The sequence below is a fragment of the Microchirus variegatus genome, assembly GCF_963457635.1.
Source record: "Microchirus variegatus genome assembly, chromosome: 8".
Classification (NCBI taxonomy): domain Eukaryota; kingdom Metazoa; phylum Chordata; class Actinopteri; order Pleuronectiformes; family Soleidae; genus Microchirus; species Microchirus variegatus.
In genome coordinates, this window is record NC_139809.1 from 4,929,166 (window position 1) to 4,950,963 (window position 21,798).

The 21,798-nt window shown below is 41.2% G+C and overlaps 1 protein-coding gene across 1 annotated transcript in view; it reads right to left on the reverse strand.

Annotated features, from left to right (window-relative positions):
• The window catches only part of scaper (S-phase cyclin A-associated protein in the ER), a gene marked incomplete at both ends in the record, with an annotated part of 58,402 nt that overhangs the window by 18,436 nt on the left and 18,168 nt on the right, over positions 1-21,798 (reverse strand). The window contains 9 exons of the mRNA XM_083893994.1: positions 4,269-4,384; positions 11,678-11,792; positions 11,982-12,047; positions 15,985-16,121; positions 20,041-20,148; positions 21,097-21,249; positions 21,345-21,426; positions 21,565-21,707; positions 21,792-21,798. The exon at positions 21,792-21,798 is cut by the window's right edge and continues 149 nt beyond it. Of these exons, the coding sequence (XP_083750120.1) occupies positions 4,269-4,384; positions 11,678-11,792; positions 11,982-12,047; positions 15,985-16,121; positions 20,041-20,148; positions 21,097-21,249; positions 21,345-21,426; positions 21,565-21,707; positions 21,792-21,798 (927 nt within the window). The remainder of the gene's footprint in view (positions 1-4,268; positions 4,385-11,677; positions 11,793-11,981; positions 12,048-15,984; positions 16,122-20,040; positions 20,149-21,096; positions 21,250-21,344; positions 21,427-21,564; positions 21,708-21,791) is intronic.

Below are 21,798 nucleotides of genomic sequence, written 5' to 3' on the forward strand. Positions count from 1 at the left end.
TGTGGAACAATTTAGTGAAGTGCCATGCCAGCCAGTCTCATGTTGCACAATTCCTTTTTTTTGCAGGGACTGATGTGTCCTACCCCATCCAAAGAGGCAACATTCCCCCACCTACACTTCTTATTCTTCTTACTGTATTACAAAAAAAAAACGGCGGCAAAAATGACCACAGCTACCATCCATCTTCACCCACGTACCGTCCTGTCACTTTTAGAACATTGATGCAGTGAAAAATGAAGCATTTAAATATTGTCACCGAGTTTTAGGTGTTGGGAAAAATGCAGACATAAAAAAACCCAAAAAAAACTCACACAGCCATGTGAATACCATTTTACATTTACAAACCTAATCAGGTCCAAAGAGAAGGTACACTCTTAGAAATAAATGAACCTTATATGGTTCTAATATAAGGTTCTTCTGCGTATCCTCATAGGAGAACCCTTTCGGAGGGTTCCACCAAGAACCCTTTATTCGGGAAAGGGGTTCTAAAGGGTTCTCTGGATCAAAATGGTTCTTACTGGAACCATTAGTGTTACCAAGAACCCTTGAAAATCCCTTTCTTAAGGAAAGGGTTTTTCAGAAGCAAATGGTTCCAGGTAGAACTTCAGCCCCCGTAGAAGGACCCTTTTGGAACCCTTATTTCTAAGAGTGTAGAAGGATGAAGCACACCTGATCACACCTGATCCTGTCTCGCCACCCTGCAGCCCTCTGGGTCTCTGCCTGGGTGGCCTACAGGTCTACACTCGATAAGGCTGAGACTGTGGGGGGAGTTTGAGAGTTCAACATTAAATCTACATTTTACTAAAATATTACTTCATTTAAGGTTTATATGCAGTTTCGTTTAAAAAAATAACCTTGGGTTCATTAACTGAAGCATAAATAAGAAATACAGACTATAAGGTTTAACTCACAGACAGATAGAGGGGGTTACGGGTTTTGTCAATCATTCAACAAAAGCCATTTCTTATAGTAAATAGCCAACTCTCCTTTCAGCTGACAACAAGATAAACACATACAAGGCTCTTTATGCGTTTTGTCGTTTTTCTCAAGTTATCAGCCCGGCGATCGGTGCTCCTCAACCCGAGTTTCACATTTCTCGCCCTCTCTGTGCATTTCCTATGTGCACAGTCAAGCCTGACTGGAGCAACGCTGAAGAAATCTGAACAACCTCTAGATCAGGTTGAGTCCCTGCCTCTTAAACAGGGTAAATTTGTGTTCAGGGGAAGAAAAAGAATCCTAAGCCAAAATAAAAGGTGAGGAGCAAATCCATCTCCCTGTGCTGTCAAACAATTCCCTCATTCACTGCTATCTAAATGACATTTAATTTGATTCTGCTGTTGATCTCTCTGATACCCTGAGTGCGTCCAAGACGTCTAACTCTGGCCAGGTATGAAGGGGCAGAAATCTGATGAGCCGTCACACCGCATCATGCACAGGAGCACGAGTGTGTGTGCACTCGCGTACGCACAAATGGCGGAAAACATCCTGAAATAAAACCACAGGTAGCGGGGTCCAATTTCACAGGATGCACCAGGTCATGTGAGACAGAGGTGGAAATACAAATTGGGTTAACATGTGAAGTTAACACCATGTTACCCTTCTTAGCTCTGCCACTGTTTTTAACAGATGAGAATTGTCAACAGACCACTAAGAGATAAGAATCGAAACTTTTGAATTAAGAAATATAAGAAGTGGGCTTTTAAACGATGTGCACAGGCAGACAGAGGCTGTTCACAGGTATTTCTTTTCCTTTTTCTCTACTGGATAACAAAAGCCACAAGACAAAACAAACAAAAAACACAACCCTGACTATTTAACACTAAAACAGAACGCCCCATTTTTGTCCTTTGCAAAGTTTATGTCAAACCTGCTACAAAACAACATAATATAAACATACATTATATGTATTATATATACATTACATCGCGATATCAGAGGGAACGGTAATTTGTACATCATTATTCTCATTTTCATTTGAAAAGCATAAAATAATTTCTTCAGTCTGTAGAATAAGTGCATAAATAAATAATGTGCATATAACTAAAATGATATTATCACACACATTTTGGCTTTAAAGAATATTGCGCCGTATTGCAATTAAGATAAACATTTGATTAATTGTTCCGCCCTAGTCTACATTCCAACCATTTGAGACACATTTTGACGTACCGTCTCTCCAGCTACAGTTAATGACGGTGGATGCTAGAGTAGACATTCAAGTGACCATAGAGTTACTCTAGGACATTAGCAGAGCCTTGTAGAGGAATTAGCTCATTAATATAATGGTAACAAGATGGAATCAGCCTCCCCGGGGGGAGATATGGCAGGAGCATCTCCGCAGCTGCCTTTTTTTTGTAAATCACTCTACTTATCTGGCGGGGGGGGGGGGGGGGGGGGAGGAGGTGATCAATACGGCAGCATCACTGTAAACAGATAATGTAGCGCACTCTGGGGCTAGCGTCAGTATAGCAGCCCATTAGGCCACACAGCCATCCAGATGACGGATAGTGATAAGTGGACAGCTGGCTGTGTCCTTGTGTTGCATTTCGTCACCAGCTTACCGACTCTGCCAATCTCACCACGCCGCAACGCAAGTTTGACCTCTCTTGTATTTTGCATGGTTTGATGTGCAGCTTACAACGCTGTGAAAGTAAAAACTATATTCATTTACTGAGGTGCACTCTATAAGCGACTGGATAAACTGTTTTGCCTGAGGGTCCTGCAGGATTTGCAACACAGGACTAAGTGAAACCCGCCACTGAACCACTGTGTGACTATTTTAATTTAATGCAGAGTAACCCTGTTTTCTACATGACAGGTTTTGCTGTGACGCAAGAGCAACTAGTCATAACTGACTCCAGTGTTGGATTGGCCTAGTGTGTGGAGGGTAAAAAAAATAAACATACAAAGCTTAGTTCCTCCTGTTCCATCACCACACCATGTCACGATGTCTTAAAACGCCAATGAGGTATTCACAATGTTGTGTATGATTGTACAAGCCACCCCCAAAAAAAACAAAACAAGCAAAGTGTTTCCATTTAAGAAATAAAATGTCTCCCAGTTCAGAAGTCGGCTTAAAATTCTCTCAGACTACAACGACTGAGGAAGATGGAATACGAGAAAATCAATATACATCTGATGACCTTTAAAAGCCTTATAAATATAAGACGCATTCGTCCATTAGCGGGGATTCAAAGACCAGAAAATGCTAATGAATGGGGGGAGCAAGGCCATTCAAGTCCATTACGGAGTCCCACTAGTGAGTGAGGCAGCCTCTTTAAGGGTTATCTACTGGCAGAACACGCTTAACGTCAGACACACAACTCAAAAATACTCTGCACTATAAATGACAAATGGGACGCGTGTGCTTTTTTTGTATTTTCAGGGGAAAAGAATGAACACACATTGATTATGGAAATAAAAAGGCTTTCATTTCTAGTCGGGCAACGCTGCGACTCATCACTGCATTTCCAGAATATTTATTGGGATGAAGTAAGCGTAAGCAGTGACTCACTCTTTTGCGAGTGCGTAAACAACAAATCGGGAATACAGTGTGTTGTCAGTGAGGTTAGATAAAGGATGCACTTAGAGAGAAGTTAAGGCCTTGTGAATATACAGCTGAGCCCCAATTAAAAACAGCTAATGTGATAATTTCATAACCAAAGAAAAGCAAAGTGATTGCTAGTGATTGGTTTCATTAAGCGTTACTTTGATATTTTTCATTATTGCCCCGTGAAAATGATGTAGCAAAAACAGCAGCTTAACACGAGAGCTTCGTGACCTCAAATTGAATTGAATAAGTAGGGATATATTTATTAACTTCTAATCCATAAATTGCCCCCCAAAAAAAATGGTACGCACCCGATTCAGAGACACAAACAAGCTCTAAAGCACTAGGGCAGTGCCTCTGATTAGGTCAGTGTTCATTAGATTACCACTATGGAGATACATTGTAGGACAAGGTGAGGAAAAAAAACCAACTTTATTTTAAGATCATTATAGAATAAAAGATGATTTATCGAAGCCAAATTCAATACAATAAAATCACAGTGCTGATAATCAACCTAAATTTAGATTTAAGCCAATTAAACAAGCTACTGCATTAGCTCGAAATATGAACTCGAGTCAAAAGACATGATAGTGGGGGGAAAAAAAATGCATAGCAACCGTTTTGTGTTGTGTATGAAATCATAGGAAAATACTTAAATTCAAGCTGTCTGCTTTATTTACAAGTAATTAAATATTTTCAATTCGGTGCTAATACTCACTTGAGAGGAATACGAGGAACAGCAGTGGGTGTGGAAGCGGTGGTGATGACATGCAGAATTTGTTCCAGCGCCAACAGGCCGCCGCCCACTCTGAAGGCAACTTGGTCCGCATTGTTCTGTTGAGGCAGGGACAGACAGAGAAGCAGAGGTACAGTTAGGTGACGACGGTGAGCCACCGGCTGGACAGGGGATTACATGGCTCTCACCAAGGAGAGAACCTCTCTTTCTCCTATGGGGGGGGGGAGGGGGGGCGCAAGGGGTTGAAACCTGAAACAAAGTGATCCCTGAAGTATTCCTGTTTAATCTCAAAAGTGCACAACCCAACTCCGCCCCCCTCCACAGTCAAGTTTCAGTGAAAGGCAAAAAAAAAGCTCTGCAGGCTCCACTTAGCACCGGGGTGGTCTCGACGGAGGACCACAGAGTAAGTGAAACCGAGAAAATGCCACTCGGTCAAACAAAGAACAAAGCGATAGATAAGAGAAATGTACTGTAAAATTTTGCAAAATAATTATTAAAAAAAAAATGTTCGAGAGAGGACAGGAAAAGTTTCAGAGCCGTCTTAAAATAATAAAGCATTAAGTTTTCTGTGTAAAGCACTTGCATCACTTCACCTGTTGTGTCAGCATCTACACAGATTTAAGAACCATGTAATCCTGTTCAGAGATCCTTCTGTGACCTTTAACACTATCAAGACACACTTACTCGCAGAGGAGCGCTCGTCTCGCACTTAAGATGTGAAAGTTTTCAGCTAATAGCAGCCTTAAATTACAGCCTAAGTGGTGCTTAGCCTATACTTAGTTTGTTCAAATTATAATTTCTTTCAATTGTCTTTTTTACTTAAGACTTCACTTCTCGGCACAGATTGACTGCACTGTCCGATAAAAGGTCGTCAGCTGTACGATTGAGAGGGCAACTAACGGAAGGTTAAAAGCACACGCAGTACGTTTCTAGGGCTGCAACAATTCATCAGTTATTAATTGATAACTAAATCGATAAGACAATTTGAGCGCGTTATTAAAATGGTTTCTGGACAAAACGAGACATTTCAGAACATCACCATCAAACACCATCGAACCCAACATTTTATTTTTTTAACTATCATGAAAATAATCATTTGTTCCAACCTAATGATTTAAATAAAAATAAAAATGATGCGTGTGTATATATAATATATATATATATCTTGTAATTTTGTAATTTTAAAATCATTTTATTCATTATCATTATTAACTTGTCAAGTCGGATCCAGTTATATCCTTCATTATTATTATTTTTCTACCTTAAAAAAAAGAATGCATGATTCCAGCAGCACATTAGATTTATGGACACATGTAAATAGTTAGGTTCTATGTCCTGTGATGATAGAATAATTGGCAGGAGGTCAGATGCTGTTGCTATAGAGTCTTATAAACTCAACAAATATAAAGCCAGGAGTGTGCGATGACTGTCGGGCATGTTTGTGCCTGGGTCGACCCGGGAGGAAAGGAGCTGGAGGGTGAGCCGCCGATGAAGGGTTTTCTTCACACGACTGTGCAGACGTACGTGTTACACACTGCGGGTCACTCCTGCACCTTCAGCGGCTACAGGCTCCTCTCACTGCTGTGACAAGATGAAAATCCAGCCTCTTAGCAGGGCTTTTGTTCCGCAGATGGGAAGTTGCCAACAAGCCTGAACACATTGAAGCGCTTCACCAAATTACAGATAAGCTCTTCATCTGTCATTCATGCCCGCTGCGGAGGTAACTGCTCCTTGATTCCGGTGTTAGATGCACACACACACACACACGACAAAAACACGTTACAAAAAACGTTTACCTTCAACATAATGAAAAATGCCCGTTGAAGCACTGTTTGTATAAAGATCCTCGTTGTACGTTGCTAACAGTTTCCATGCCCTAATCAACTGGTTTCTGAATCAGTGAGCTTGGCTTAACCCCTCTCTTAACCCTCCCATCAACACACCTACCTAAAAAGCTTCTGGGCTAAATGAAAAAAAAGAAAAAGAGAAAATGCAGCTCTTTCATAGCGGCTTATCAAATGGTATTAAAGAGGGTGAGTGGGACCTGCCCATTCCTGGCCGTCTAAGAAAACCAGACAAGAGTCGCTCCGCTCGTCACTGGCTTTTTGTTCCCCCTGCTGACAGATGCATCTGTTATGATGATAGAACAACGATGACGAAAAGGATTACGTTCAACCTCCCTGACATACTATCATTAGGTGGTCTACGAAGGCAACAAACGAAAAAAAAAAGGCATTACAGTGAGGACACATTACAGCAGAAATAGTTCTGTGCGTTCCTTGAAACGTTGTGTTATGTAAAGTAGCCGACTGTCTCAGCAAATGGAAAAAGTATCTGGTGTGTAATAAATACATCCTATACACAACAGAAACCCTGTTTGCATATAATTATTGCAACACCGAATGTATACACAAAAAAGCTGAATTTGCATAAAACTAAACGGGATGAACAAGACGTGTTCATTCACATAATATCAGTAAAGACATGCAAACTATATTCCCTGAGATACAGAATAAGAATCCTCCAAAATATCTTGTTTTAACATAAATAAATAAATAAATGTGATAGCTTTTATTGGAGAAAAATCGTTGTTGCACCATTACCTATTAATTTCTTATGCTTTTCTTGTAAAAAAAATGCCAATAAACACAAAACTTTATTTGTATAGCACTGAGATATGCCGCTCAAACAATACGCAATGTATTTGGAAATAAGCAAACTTTATCCCGATAGCACACTAATCTGAGATGGTCAACACTGAAATGTCACACCTGCTTATCAGCATGTTAACATTGTCACTATGACCTCATTAGCATAGCAGCGACAGCACTTTACTTAAAGTATAATTGAGCCAAAGTACGGGCTCATGATTCTTCGTCAATACCCATGCTACAAAGAAAGACAGACGGAAAAGAAAGAGAGACAGGGAGAAAGGGACGGGGCATTAAGACACAAGTGAGATAGATGGCTCCTGAATTATACAAAAGGGGTGAATCTTATCCAATTATCATCCGGGGTGACCATTGTTACACCAGCTGATAGGAAGCCCCGAAGCAGCTGGTGATTCCTGCGACAGTGGCCGCAGAACAGCGGAGCAGACAGATTGCACTGCGTAGACTCCTCCTACGAGACACTCTAATTAGAGCAGAGAAGGAGGGCACAGCCCGAGTTGTCCTGCCCCACAAACAGATGGGCAACAACTGTCACAGGTCATTAAGGTCTGGCTTCGACTTTGGTCCGCACCATCAAGTCACAAGTTCACTCATTCAGAACTACAATCCAACGATGACGGGAGCCGAATGTGACGCATGAATTTTCATCATTGCACAGTCTTACAGAAAAGCCCCGAAAGTGGTAAACAAAGCTCTGTGGGCTGAGTCGACTGTAAACCACAACAAGGCCGCTGGAGTAAACACTTTAGGGTCGAGTATAAACTTGTGTGTTTACAAGACATACAAGCATATGATTGAGTGCAATGTGCGAGTGCGTGGCCAACATGGAAATCTACAAACTTCTGTTTATTCTAAGAAATGGGCCGAGATTAATCAAAGGAAAGCGAGGTAGAAAACCAAACTTGCCACAGAAACCACAGGCAGCGTCTAGTTGTAAACTAATACACCAAGAAGCATAGAATCATTTCACTTCCCATTGGACACCAGGTAGTGAAGAAAAACATGTTTGGGGAAAAAAAGAATGCAAAACCATATCTGGAAGGTTTCTGGGGATGTTTTGAAAAGTTGTATCTACTGAGAGTTTTTAAACAATACTGTCCATTGTCACAAATTCTGTCAAATGTGTTTGCGTTTAAAAAATGTCCCCACAGGGAAAGCTATAAAAAAAATGTGTTCGTAATCAGCTGATCTCACACACTTGTCTGTGTACACTCAGAAAACACTAATGAAAAGGGGAGGAGGAATCCACTGAGGAACTCCCTGGAAAAGGCCGGTGTGAGAGGAGGAACAGCAGAACTAATTACAGCAGCACAAGAACAGCGCAATATTGATAGACACCAGGGTCCCCCACACCAAAGAGAAGCCTTGGTGGAGGCTGGGCAGGATTGCGCGCAAGACATTTTCAACACACAATACAAGGATGTGAGATGCAGGCAGGTACCGATGCATAGAACGCCATTAGAGATGAACAGATATGATATTTGGTATTGTTACCAGTCTGATACTGGTCAAAATCACTGGATCAGATATCTGACATTTGCAATACAATCCAAAACCAGTAAATACCACACGTAAATATGAGTCGTGTGAAATTTGTGGACCTATTTTAAGATAAAAGAAGAAAAAAGCAAAACAGCCAAGTTTAATTTCCTAAGAAGACTGTATTGGACCGATATTGGCAGATACTCAAGGGTGCAATATTGCTATCTGTATCAGTCATAAAAAGTGGTATTGAGCAATGCCAGAACCAAGTGGATGGCACAGTAATTTCTGCCCAGAGCAAGGACTGGAGGTCCCAATTTCAAAATGGCTTGGGAATGGTAGCCAATGTCCTGCAGGTCTTCTAGATCCAGACTATTAAATAAGGACCGTTAACCAATCGGACATCATGGTGGTCAACAAGCAGCAGAAGAAGGCAGTCGGGGAGAGATGTGGTAAAAGCTGCAGAATGCTCAAAAAATACACAGGGGCTGAAAGAGAAGCTTGAAAAGACAAAGAAAGTACAGGCAACAGTGATCTATTTATGGTGTTTTATTAGATTTCCTTCTGCTATGGGCTGTATCTATCAGTTTGCTGAAGGCACAACCTAGAAAGTGATATCCTGCCACTCCGCCCGTCACCCGAACTAAAACCTGACAGCCGGCAAAGCAAAAGTTGAACAGCACTCTTCTTGTGTTGTTGACCACTCAAAGCTCTCTGCACTACAGCACACTTACTGTAACACAGTCTGCGGTGTTTGGTTCTCAATCAGAGGACCAGGTTAGTGACCTGTCATACACATTGGCCTTTTTTTTCCAGGCAGGTTTTAACTGAAAGCAGTGGTAAACACTCCTGGCAATGTATAAATAAAAGTGATTAATCTTGTAAGTGTGCAGCAAAAAGAAAAGAACGGCTGACTGGGAAAAAATTGCTCCTCTCAATCACCCAAAGTAAAGACAAAAATCTGGTTTGACACAAAATAAACCATTAGAGGCCACAGAGGGAGAAACACACTTGGGTCAGAGTCTAGACGTAGCCTAGAAAGCAGGGGAGGAGTTTTTTTTTGGGGGGGGGGGGGGGGGCAAGCAGCAGTGCAAGAGGGTGTTGTCCAAGAAATTAGCAAAGAAAGTGGAGACTGAATCAGATATGGGGGAGGAAAACAAATCTTTAGGTGAGTCAATGACATGAGAGATGCTTGTTAGGTCAAATAATACAAACGCTCCTGACTTGAAGTGACTCTGGGGCCAGACAGCCATGCTGATGGAGACTCTATTTATTTGACTTTGAGCAGGGATTAGAGAGGGAGGGTGTTCTACCAACCGCCTCATTAGCCAGTCACATTGCTTTACTCAGCTTTGGTAGGTTGTTTAAATAAAAAAAAAAACCGCTAAAGCAGAACTTGGAGGGGGGGGGGGGGAAATAAATAACAGTTGTTTTGTTGTATGTTTTAAATGAAATAAAAAAGCTCCTAAACAAACAAGTTTTCTTCTTTGCCTGCAACAGCACATTGACTGAGGCCTGCTGACCTCCAACCTCGCACTGGGAGTATGTGGAACTAGGGGGAGGAGCCGTCGTGTAGTGACAGCTTGTGAGCTACTCGCATCACACTGGTGTCCTCCTCTCTCCTTACAGGATGCTGTGCCACCCACCTCAGCCACCTCTTTCTTTTGCCTCTCTGGGGAAATACCATAATAGCCTCTCCGGCCGCCCCCCTCGTCACTGATGGGACACCGTAATCCCTCTATCCTCACACCCAGACGCATGCACAGAGGGATATTATGATGTTTCAAACCACAACTTGACAGGAAATTTATGCCTCATTACAGGAAGTGGGCTGTATATTGGCTCTCTATATATTCTCTCATCATAAACACTGTGACAGGTGTTTTAATCCCCCTCCTCCCCCCCACTCAAATTGATGTGATGAATTGTAAAAAGAAAGAAAGAAACATCTGGGACAAATATTTCAAATTAACAACAGATACGGTATAAATGTTTGCCAAAATATCAGACAATTCTATGCATTTATAGTACGGCGTGTGATAGAAATGTAATTCCTGAAAAAGTGTATTCTCCGCCTTTGTTTAATCAAGTCTTGTGCATTTGTCTGAAAATCCAATTTACCATTATCTAAACGAGTGACATCTGAGTCATGCAAGACACAGACATGAGACAAACGCACGCTCTTGAGCAAGGAAGCTCCTCTATTGGTACCATGTGGACAATGAAAACACAAGCTAATCTGGTCCTTGTTAGCCAATAACCAAAGGCAAAGTTGGTTTGGAGTAAGTGATACTCTACGTCGGGAGGGTGAGACAGAGGGAACCACAGCCAAACACAACTCTCACCCGAGGCATGTTAAAGGGCTGGCATGGCCCGCGCACTGCTGCAGACTGTTGAGTCAACAGCAAAGCAACAAAGCAGGAGCCCTAAAACAGACTTGTACCCAAAGACTGTAAATAAAAATGGATTTAGTCAACAGGTCTGGAGCGGGAAGCCAATGCGCATAATTTTGACTGGACATCAGAGGGAGACTTCAATGACCTGTACATAAGTCTTGGAGAACATTACTGTACCTCTGGAGTTTAACGTCTCAATCACTAGTTTCAGAATTTCTCCGATGCAAAAATGTTAAAAACTCTAAATCCAATTTAGGTAAAAAAAAAAAAAGCACAACATGGTTTGAGGCATGAACCTGGTGTGATTGACAGCTAGTACTGTTCAAGAGGTGCATAGTTGCGCGCGTGGGTGGATGTAAGGTGGTTTGAACTGTCAGTCAGGGCCAGACACTGCTCTTCCAAGTGAGGTTACTTCTTCCATCCATTTTCTTCCACTTTATCCTCCACATGAGGGTGGCATTAGGAGCTGGAGCCAATCCCAGCCGACATAGGGCAAAAGGCTGGGTACAGCCCCGGACAGGTCGCCAATCTCAAGGCCAACATACAGAGACAAACTACTATTCGCTATTGGTCGAATACAGGGTGTTCCCAATCTGCATGTTTTTAGAATGCGGGAGGAATCCAGAGTACAGAAACAAACACAAACAAACAAAACACGGGGCTGGGCAAACTTAACTTGAGGCTTTAAACACCCTCACAACCCAATTGATAATGTTATGGTTGGTTTGAGGAAAATGTGAACGATTGAAAGAGACCTCTACATGAAATAATTGGTTGTATATGTGCGATAAAGAGAAGAAAAGAGTAGAACTCTGTGTACGTGACCCAGTTGTTGCTCTACCTGTTTCTCCAAGATGCGAGCGATCTCTCCCAGAGTTCTTTCCAGACTTGACACTTTGTTGGTGACCCACTGGCCGCTGTCTTGGCTCTGCAGCTGCTTCAGCAGACGCTGCAACCTAAAGCAGAAGGCAAGATTTGCTGCTTTGAAACAATATTTCATTTAATACAAAACGCTTAAAGCAGATAAAAAAAACACCCACTAGTAAAATCATTTATTGTTGCCCTTACCCACAGCAGCTTTATAATCACTTTAACATTAAACAGTCAAATAGCAAATATTAAGCTCTGAAAAGCGAGATACTCACTTGGCCTTATATGGAGAGTCAGGAAACAGTGTCTTTGCCTCCACCGACGTCTCATATTCCTTTCCCCTGCAGATGAAGACATAGGAAAAATGTCTTTGAATCCCAGAAAAATTGTTTGGCCAGTCAGTAAAGAACACATCAGATGATAGTGTGAAGAGGAAAGAAAAAGTTCAAACCGAGTGTGTTTATTTGGCCTGTCAGCCGTTTACGAAGTAACTTAACTTAAAATAATCAGACACTGGCTCTGCAGGGACGCGCGTTTCTGCTGCCATAAACTCATATCGTCGTGACCCAATTCTAAGTTTAAGAACTCCTGCCTTCCAGTCTTATTCAACAAGGGGGGCTTATTTTTTTATTTTTTTTTACTTTTATACTTACTCATTGCCAAATAAACAGTTAAGGGACATTTCAAACAACACAACCATTGTTTTGAATACGTGACCTCCTGAAAGGTCATGGTCAGTAGGGGACTGGCATCTCTGTGGCAATAGTCCAAGAGTGTGCGAGTGTGTGTTGTGTGGAGGATTCTATCTCCATGTTTGTCCATCAGTCAACCAGGTATTCCCAGACATGATAAGTAACTATTGATCAGAGTTGGAGCGTCTTCCAGTCACCCATCTCTTCACTGATACAATCAAACACTTCCTGGAACATGATGAGAGAATTCGTCCCAGCAGACCGGCTGTGGACCAACCAAAGCCTGATCTACAGTTCACAATCACTTGTATCCAAGGGCAGTCGTCCAATAGCAACAGACGACTCACTTCACCGCTGGACCAGAACAACGAGATAACAAAAAACCTTCCCAACTGCTCAATTTGTATTTCCAGCATTCACAAAGATTGTAATCCTATTACTCATCTGCTGTTCCATGGTTTTAACTGTTTACTTACAACGCGTCTCGATGCAGCGTTTATGAAACTACGATACCGATAGCAGTACATCCTTTAATTATTGTGAAATATGTGGTCTTGCATTACCCAGGGACACTACAGTTTCACAATAATTGAAGGGGGTGAAACAAGTCAGTCCATGTGAAATGTGGTGACTGCAATGTACAACACAGCCCTTGAAAAAAAGGGACACCAAGCATACTTTCAAAATGCAATAAAGAGGATTTAAATATACAAAAACCTCATTCCATTTTGCTTAAATGTTCACTGAAACTTTCTAAAAATCCGCCTCCTGTGGGACTTTTTGGCAGCACTGCTGTAGGGGTATTTTGGTCTGTACTGGACTCAGTCTTCACACAATCATGGCAAACTATACTATTATTTGAAACCTCTATTTTTTCATGGTCTGTGAAAATAATTTGTTTGGGTTTCTATCAAAGTTTTTAGGAAGCATACTTTATTTTAGAAACTGAAAAAGTGACATTAGTTAGAGCCATGCTTTCTGTCTCATAATATAGCCAATACAATATACTAATGATTATTTCTGTAATAGATTAATCAGTCAATTATTTTCTCGATTAATTGTTTGGTCCATGAAATGTCAGAAAATGTTCAAAAATGTTGATCAGTGTTTGTCAAACCCGGAAACGACGATGCTCTCGAACGTCTCGTTTTGTCCACAAACCAAAATGATTCAGTTTTAATGATTTCTTTGTTTTGAGCAAAGAAACAAAGAAAATATTCACATTTAAGAAGCTAAAACAATTTTCAAATGTGATCAAAATAGTTGACAATGAATTTAGTAATCGATTAATAGTTTCAGCTCTACTACATACAGGAGTGTATTAGTACACACCACCATCTGGGGTCTACATACATGCATGCATATACACACACACACGCACACTGGCCAGTCAGTTCCCTGCTGAGAGCTCATTTTTTACAGCCTGTACAAAAGCATAAGTAGAGAATTTAGTCTCCAAATTCAGATCCCACACAAACCTAAACTGACAGGCTACCTACAGCATTTTATTTTACTTTAGAGAAGGTTAGCCAAGATGCAATAAAGGGGAAAAAAAAGAACATGGGCTCCAATGTGTGTGAACTTCTTTATGACAGCATGTCAGCCTACTGTGTCTTTGCAAGAAACACTCACGTTTTACGGACGCCATACTGCGTTCAAATAAAACGCTTCATTTCCACCTTATGGTGAAGCGGCTCACCTTTATGTTTACTGGGGCTCCATGTTATTTATGACCTCACTCAAAGCCTGCTGCTGCCTTTGAGTGCTAGTCTCAGCAGGGCTATGGCAGGAGTTGACGGTGAACAGAGACAGATCATAATTGTCACATTTTCAGTACTGCTGAGCCTCACTAAGCCACAAATGGCAGCACTGAGAATAAAGCACTGTGGCAGAACGGCTACAAATATTTCACCCTGGGCTGATATGATAAGAGGGTCATTACATCTGTGTACACTCTTAAAAGAACACTGATAATAAAGGAAGAATTGCACACAGTAATAAGTGGTACACATGTGTAAACAAAGGCAACCACGACCTGCCTGCTCACTTACTCCTATGGCTAATTCATTCAATCATCCTCTACATGAGGGTTGTGGAGAACACTTTTTTCAGCATTTTCAACTAAACAAAATCAGTCAATATATTGATAATTATAGCAATTGATTTTCTTTTCAAGAGTGAAGGCTGGTGAAACCAGTAAATTGTAAAAGTCTATAAAACAGACACTAATAAAACAGCCAGAGTTTTGCACCACTGAGATAAAACACAACATTTTGCATTATTTTGAAATATATGCAACTTAACACAAAATGTGTTTGCACAATGTGTAAACATCATATATATATATATATATATATATATATATATATATATATATATATATATATATATATATATATATATATATATATATATATATATATATAATAAAGTTTAATTATATTGCTATAGGTGAATTTTTAATTTGCAATAATTATTATTACTGTTTTATTGCCCAGCCATACTGACTCCGATCTTCCACTGGATTAAGCAACATTTAAATAATTCATATTAGTAATCATATTATATCTAAATGGAAATTCAGATGGAGATTCATTTGTTTACAACCTTAGAACATCGACAACTTGTTTTCTACCATAAGGATCATATTATTAGCAGACCTTCCTTAATGGACTTCAAGTACTGGCTGGTGAATGTGCTGTGCGGAGCTCATGGCCTACAGTAAAAAGTGAAAACAAAAAATAAATAAAAAAAAGTTGTTTTCATTTGCTTCATGACCAATACCAGGGTCAATTTTTGATTTTTCCATCAATAGATGTTAGAGAGACACACCCAGCACAACATTAGTAAGCTAAAAAAAAAGAGAAGCATTGAAGTAGTTGTGTCACTTCTGTGAATTTCCCCTTATTCTTTGTTTTTGTTTGCCCCTTCCAAAAATATGACCATGCTTGCGTGAAAAAAGTAGCATCTTACTTTATAGATCAGATACAGTTTCCCATTTCTGTATTTATTTTTATATCTAAAATGCATCGTCATTGTGCTCGAGGTGGCATCCCATAATCTACATCAACGACAACAATAACAGTGTCTGTCTCCACTCTCCTCCATCCGTGTTGTGACAGCCTGTTAAATTGATGGAGCTCAGGTCCAGGTTCTGACACACAGCAGCTCTGCCTCCTATTTGTTGATTACTATGGATTTTCTTTGATACTTCATTCATAAAAAACCAAAAATCAATAACTCGGAAGAAGAAAAATAGACGTGGCTCATGCATACTTTAACATATATCCTGTACACCAAGGGAGACTTCAGGTTTGGCATAGCCTTGGCAGCAATTTGGAGGAAAGCTCTTACAGGTGAAAGCTGAGGGCTACACATGGAGTTGCAGTTTTGCTCCCCAATCACAGAAAGTGGTCATAAATTAAGCTCATCACGGTTATCTTATGGACAGCCAGGATGCACATAATATCTGCTTTCCTTCTCCTTGTCACTCATAAAAAAAACTCCTGGCACAGTTTTGTGTCTCTGAGAGGATGGAGAACGAGAGACTGATTAGGCAGAAAGAGAGGGACAATTGATACATTACCTCGAATTCATCCTGGCGCGGAGCTTCTTCACCTTCTTCCTTGCCTTCTGCCTTTCATCGGCGTGGTTCATTGGCTCTGAAGTAAGCGAGTTTTCCGTCATGATATCCACAATGTATTTTTTCAAAGAGAGATGTTCCTGAAGTGGACAAAAAAACGAGACATATTAAAGACATCACTGGCAGAATTTATGGAAAATTACTCATTCCATTACTGAGTGTGTAAGACGTTTTTGGCACAACTATCAAAATAATAATGACAGTTTATCAATATAAGGTTAACTGCAAAACAACATGCTGTCAAAGTGACACAGTCACTTAAGTAAATATTAACCATCATGGCTGTTTAAAGTCAGGCACTGAATATATTGTGTTGATCTACAACTGTCCTTTGTGAGTGAGTGGCTTCAAAAGACTGTAAACTATTGTAGGTAATTACAGATTACAGACATGAAGGTGTTTGCTTCCTGTCTGGCCCCCGTTCGATGATTAAGATATTTCCACCAGCAGATGGGGGAATGGAACCCAATTTGAAAAAAACATGATGCATGTGCAACAAAGCAATTATCCAATTATGCTGTCATCCAGAACCCCAGCAGTGAATAGGATAGGCCTCATCGCTAAAGGGCTTTCATTCACCGATACAACTAAAAACCTGTGTGTGGGATACAACACCATACCCCTTTGGTTGGAAGTGTTTGTGCACGTTGATTGAATAGGGATTTCTTATTTACAGCTGTTGGAAAAATTGGTGTTCCTTGGTGGGCTTAAGTTTCCCAATCTGAGATCTAAATCTAAATATTTCTTCACCATTTTGACTCATGAATGCATTTGTAATTACCTTCTACGGCCAAACTATGCACATGAATAAACATTTTTGAATAGTCTTGATTAATTAACACAACAGACACCTTTTTCCAAAGGCTGAAAGTAGCTGATGTTATTGGGAGAGTTTGAACATACCACCCAAAGACAGGATAACATTCTGTTTGAAGCTTCAGATTGATGTGATCTTGTAGTGACTGTTCAATATCCTTAAGAAATACTTAAAGGGGTCATATTATACCATATTTCTCTAAGTTAAACTAGTTCCCTGGTGTCCTAATGAACATGTCTGTGACATGCTTTAAGGATGAAGCACCACAGCAGTTCAATCACCCTGCCAAAACAGCCCTGTTCAGAACGCTCTGTTTAGTAGTATTAGGTCCACCTTAAAAAAAAGTAAAATTAAACTTAAGGGACAGGAAATGGCATCAGCCACTCAGGCTACTGGGAGCTAACAGCAGTTATCATGTGGAAAAGTGATCATTTGCAGGCTCTGGCAGGCACATTGCCGTCATATATAACATGCATCCACTGGACAGTTCAATCCTCTGAGGCTGGAAGTTTGTGTAGGACTCTGTGCTGCACTGTGTAGCCAAGAGTAGAAGGTTTCGTGGACTTCGCAGACTTCCGGTTTCGAGACAACAATTCCAGGAATTTAGCGCATTGTGAAGTCCCAGTGAGCGCGGAAGTCAACATCGCGCGTTTCATCTCCTGTACTTAGACTGAGGAGGACCACAAAAACATAACCGAGTCATCTTTTTTCACACTTTCGCCGACTGATAGGACCTCCAGAGTCCCAAATATAAGGATTTAAATGATTAAAAAGTTGATTTTGCATAACATGTCCCCTTTAATGTGATCCATATTAGCACTGCTTTGAATAAGTCGATGATGTGCATGGACAGACATACACAATAAAGTAAGGTAAAACAGAAGAAGGGATCATAATAACTTGGAAAGGGAATTGCAAGTGAGGATATTATGTTTCTAAAGAAGCGAGCATGTATACACACACCTCTGACCCTCCCCTCCTCCTCCCTGATACTGCAGGTCAGTTGTGCCTCATGACCGTTGCTGTCCCTTGCCTGCGAGGCAGCTGTTCAGTAATCTCTCTGAGAGGGTATCCTGTGCAGGAGCCACTCCCTTAATGGAAATGTTTCTAAGTAACGCATCCAAAACATCGAAAAAAAAAAAAAATCAGATGAAGGTAGCTGAAGTTCACACATATAGGGCTAAATGCTGTCACTCAGACTATGATCCTTTAGCACACACACGTTTCTAATCCTTACATCTCTTCTACTGTTGCTAGGCGGCTATTGTAAATGTATGTTGTGTGCGTGTTGGAGACATTCAGACTTGATAACAGACAGGTGTCTGCCACACCACGGTAACAAAGCAACAAAGATGCTGGCCTACGGGCAGTGCTAGCCCACAATATCACAAATTCCCTCCGGTTGGTGCAACGTGATACCACTCTGAACGTCTTTCCCTGACACAAATAGACCTACAACAGGTCTAAGAGACAACCTGCAGAAATACAAATTCTATGGCATGTATGAATTCGCTGCCTCTTGTGTCAAATACAAAGGCTTGAGAGGTAAGTTTTCCATTTTGGTCTGAGACAAACAGCTGTATTTCATGTTGGCTACGAGGTAAGATATGATACCGCACTGTATTCTGTTACCGTTACCACAGTGGTTTACATGACAAGCTGCATCCTATCAGTGACACTTAAGGAGGGAACACATCAAACAAGACAAAATGAATACTTTTCATTGGATCTGTGTCTTCACAACAGCTTTGTAGCCATTCCTTGAACGAGAGTTGGATCTCCAGACAGCAGGGAAAAGGGAGGGTGAGACTAGCTTCAGCTGGCAGTCTGGATATTTCATCACGGTTCTCAATTTGTCATCAACAGAGCTTCAACAACAAGACCTTAAGGAGTACTAAGTGAATTTGTTAGGTCAGCTTCTGATACCCTCCTTGCCAAGCTACTACAGATAAGCAGAGCAGAAGACTGCCTTGTGTAAGAGAAACCACCACCACTTCCCTTTGGCAATGATGGCTCATTTCAGAAGCCATGCATCTCTTTTATATTATCTAAATATTACCTACATAGTATTAAAGAAAAAGACAAGCTGTGAAAAAAAAAGGGGGTGGGGGGATCCCATGTGGTCTTCCAGCAGACTGCTCCAGTCTAGTGGATAATCACTGCACTGCCAAAGAAGAAAATGAATAAATGTGACAGCAAAAGGCATTTGTGGCTGACTTCTGCAAGAGGAAAAAAAAAAAACCTATGGAGTGACCTATGCACAGTTGAGCCAACCGTCTTCATTTTAATTAAAAATCTTTCATTGCACGAAGAGTTATGGAGCTGCAGTCAGTAAAATAGTTGGCAGTCGCATGAATGAAATGGTGAACATCAAAATGAACTTTGATCGCAATACCAAAGGGGGCACATAAGTCTATCCAAAACAAAATCTCCTGATATAAAGCTATGCGACTACATTATTAGCTTTCATATATACAATAAGAACAGTATCTATTAAATACACAACAGTTCACTTAATACAAAACTGTCAATTATGACATAAGCTCACAAGGGCTTAAACTATATGAAGCAGTGCTCATATACAGTATGAACTGTTTATATGGCTATAGTGGTGAAGGGCTTGACTCTTCACTCTCACACGCCTTGTTTATCATACTGTCAAACTGAATGAAATGACCTGTATTTGGAAAGGAAATCATTTAGAGGAAAGGAAAGAGGGGGCCATCAATTATTTCCCACTGAAAAAAGCTTAGAATGGAGGAGCTGCCAGGGCCAAAGGTGCTGCATATAGCACCAACAGTTGTCAGACTCACAATGAGCACTGCTGAAAAGCCAATCTCATATTGCAGCCTGAGAGGTTACCTTGCATTAACGAGCTGCCTTCCCATGGAAAGGCGCTCCATGACAAAAACAGCCTGGAGACAAGGGGGTGATGTCACCCCTCCAGTGAAGCACTGACCCCTAACTGTGTACATTTCAAGGCCCATTTGTAATCTCACAATGCCAACAACAGAGCCACAGAAGTATATAAGGGGAAGCATAAACAAAAATAATGACCACGTCATAAAAGACCGCCGCTGAGTCTTTGTCCCTTTTTCCGTGACACAAGCACCAGTACAGCAGTGTCTTTTTGGCAGGATAAGTGGGTGTTTGCTCATGGTCAGGGTGTGGGTGATACGCACCACTTCCTCGTCGGAGAGCTCCCGTCCCTGGATGCTGCTACTGTCTCGCACGGCCTGTTGGTGCCTTTTGCCCTTGATGTGGCTGAACAGGTGCACCTCTGAGGTGATCTGCAAACACAAACACAGTGGTCAGAGGTCACTGCTGAGGACACAATGGAGATAAAGGAGAGAAAGGGTCAACAGGGGCTCCATGGGATGCTGGGAAATATGATATACAACAATGACACATGACCTGCTTCCACTGCACTTTAAACCAAAAGACAGAAAATGTGATTTATTTTTGAAACGCAATACTTAGAATTATGGTAATTTAAAAACAAAGAGATGCTACATGTTTCAAATATGCATGAAATACCACACAGTAGATCTTACTCATAAATAAATGTAGTGCAGGTGTTAGAAATGGCCACAACAAGGCAGGCATGAGGCTGGGTTTTGCTTTATCCCATTTTGAATGCATTGTGTTCAACGTCATTAAATAAAGTGCTTTCCGCTGACCCATCCATGATCTCTGGTGTCAGATGCTGGCCAAGGTCATCGAACGTTTTAACAAGATTTCCTCATTCACCCCCCCGAACCCCCCCCCCCCCCCTTTATCTGATGGTGGTTTGAGGACTCGAGGTGTTCCGCCCTCTCGACTGCTGCAGTCAGTCTACGAGATAAATATGTCTGCTTATTGGATTTGTTGCCTGATACTTGAAAACGCATAATCACGCCCAGTCATAAATCTTAGTTTTAAGGGTCCATCTTTAATCAACGCTGTTAAATCCTCATTTGAATGTAGCCTCGTCCAAAAATCCTTTGAATCACCTTGCTTTTTTTATGTTATATATTATAGTCTGCCAAAACACAAAGAGGAGCAGAGCGAAGCTGATTTGCTGCAATAACTGCCTGTTTCCTTTTTCATGTATACGTTTGTCAAAGACACAGTATAACGATGAATGACAATTACGTCTCATTTGAAACTAATGGACATTCTAATTTTTGGACGATGGCAGAAACAATGTAAGGTTGTCAAGTGGAATCCTAAAACTGTTTGGATTAAACTGTACATACCACAACGGCACATAGGGAGCAATGTTTCTTGCGCTCATATGGTGTCAGTTTGGGGGCGTAGTCCGTGTTTGCATGTCGACCACTGCTGAGCTCAGCAGCCTTCTCCTTCCTCTGCTCAATCTGCTCCATATGCCGACGGCTGCTCTCATCGTGCTACGGAGGGAACCGTAAAAAGCAGAAACCAGGGGTCATATGGGAAAGGAAGTTTCCTAGATGTTGTCCATTGGAGGGAGACGAGGCTACGTTACCTTCATCTGAATTTTCTTCTGTAGCTCTTCCATGGCCTCCTGTTGAGCAGCACTCAGAGCAGCCAGGCGCTCCTCTCGGTCTCTTTCGGGATAGAATGCACAACAGGGTTTTTCTAACATCTGAATTACAGTCGGAAAATTTAAACGAGAACTGGCGCAGCCACCCGTGTACACATGTACAGTATTTACACTCATACTGAAAAGATTTGGAGTTACAAACCTGGCCCTTTCCCGTGCTGCATCTTCTCTCGCCTTCTCTTTTTCCTGCTTCTGCTGCTCGATGCGAGCGTCCTGCTCCTTCCTCCGCATCAGCAGCTCTTCCACTCTCGCCTGCCGTTCTGCTTCTAAGACCCGTTTGCGCTCCTGCCAAAAAAGAGTAGATGAGATGGTTGGGGCTAAAACTTTATGTCAAACTTACTTAATCTTTAATTTAATTTATTCAATTACCTGCACA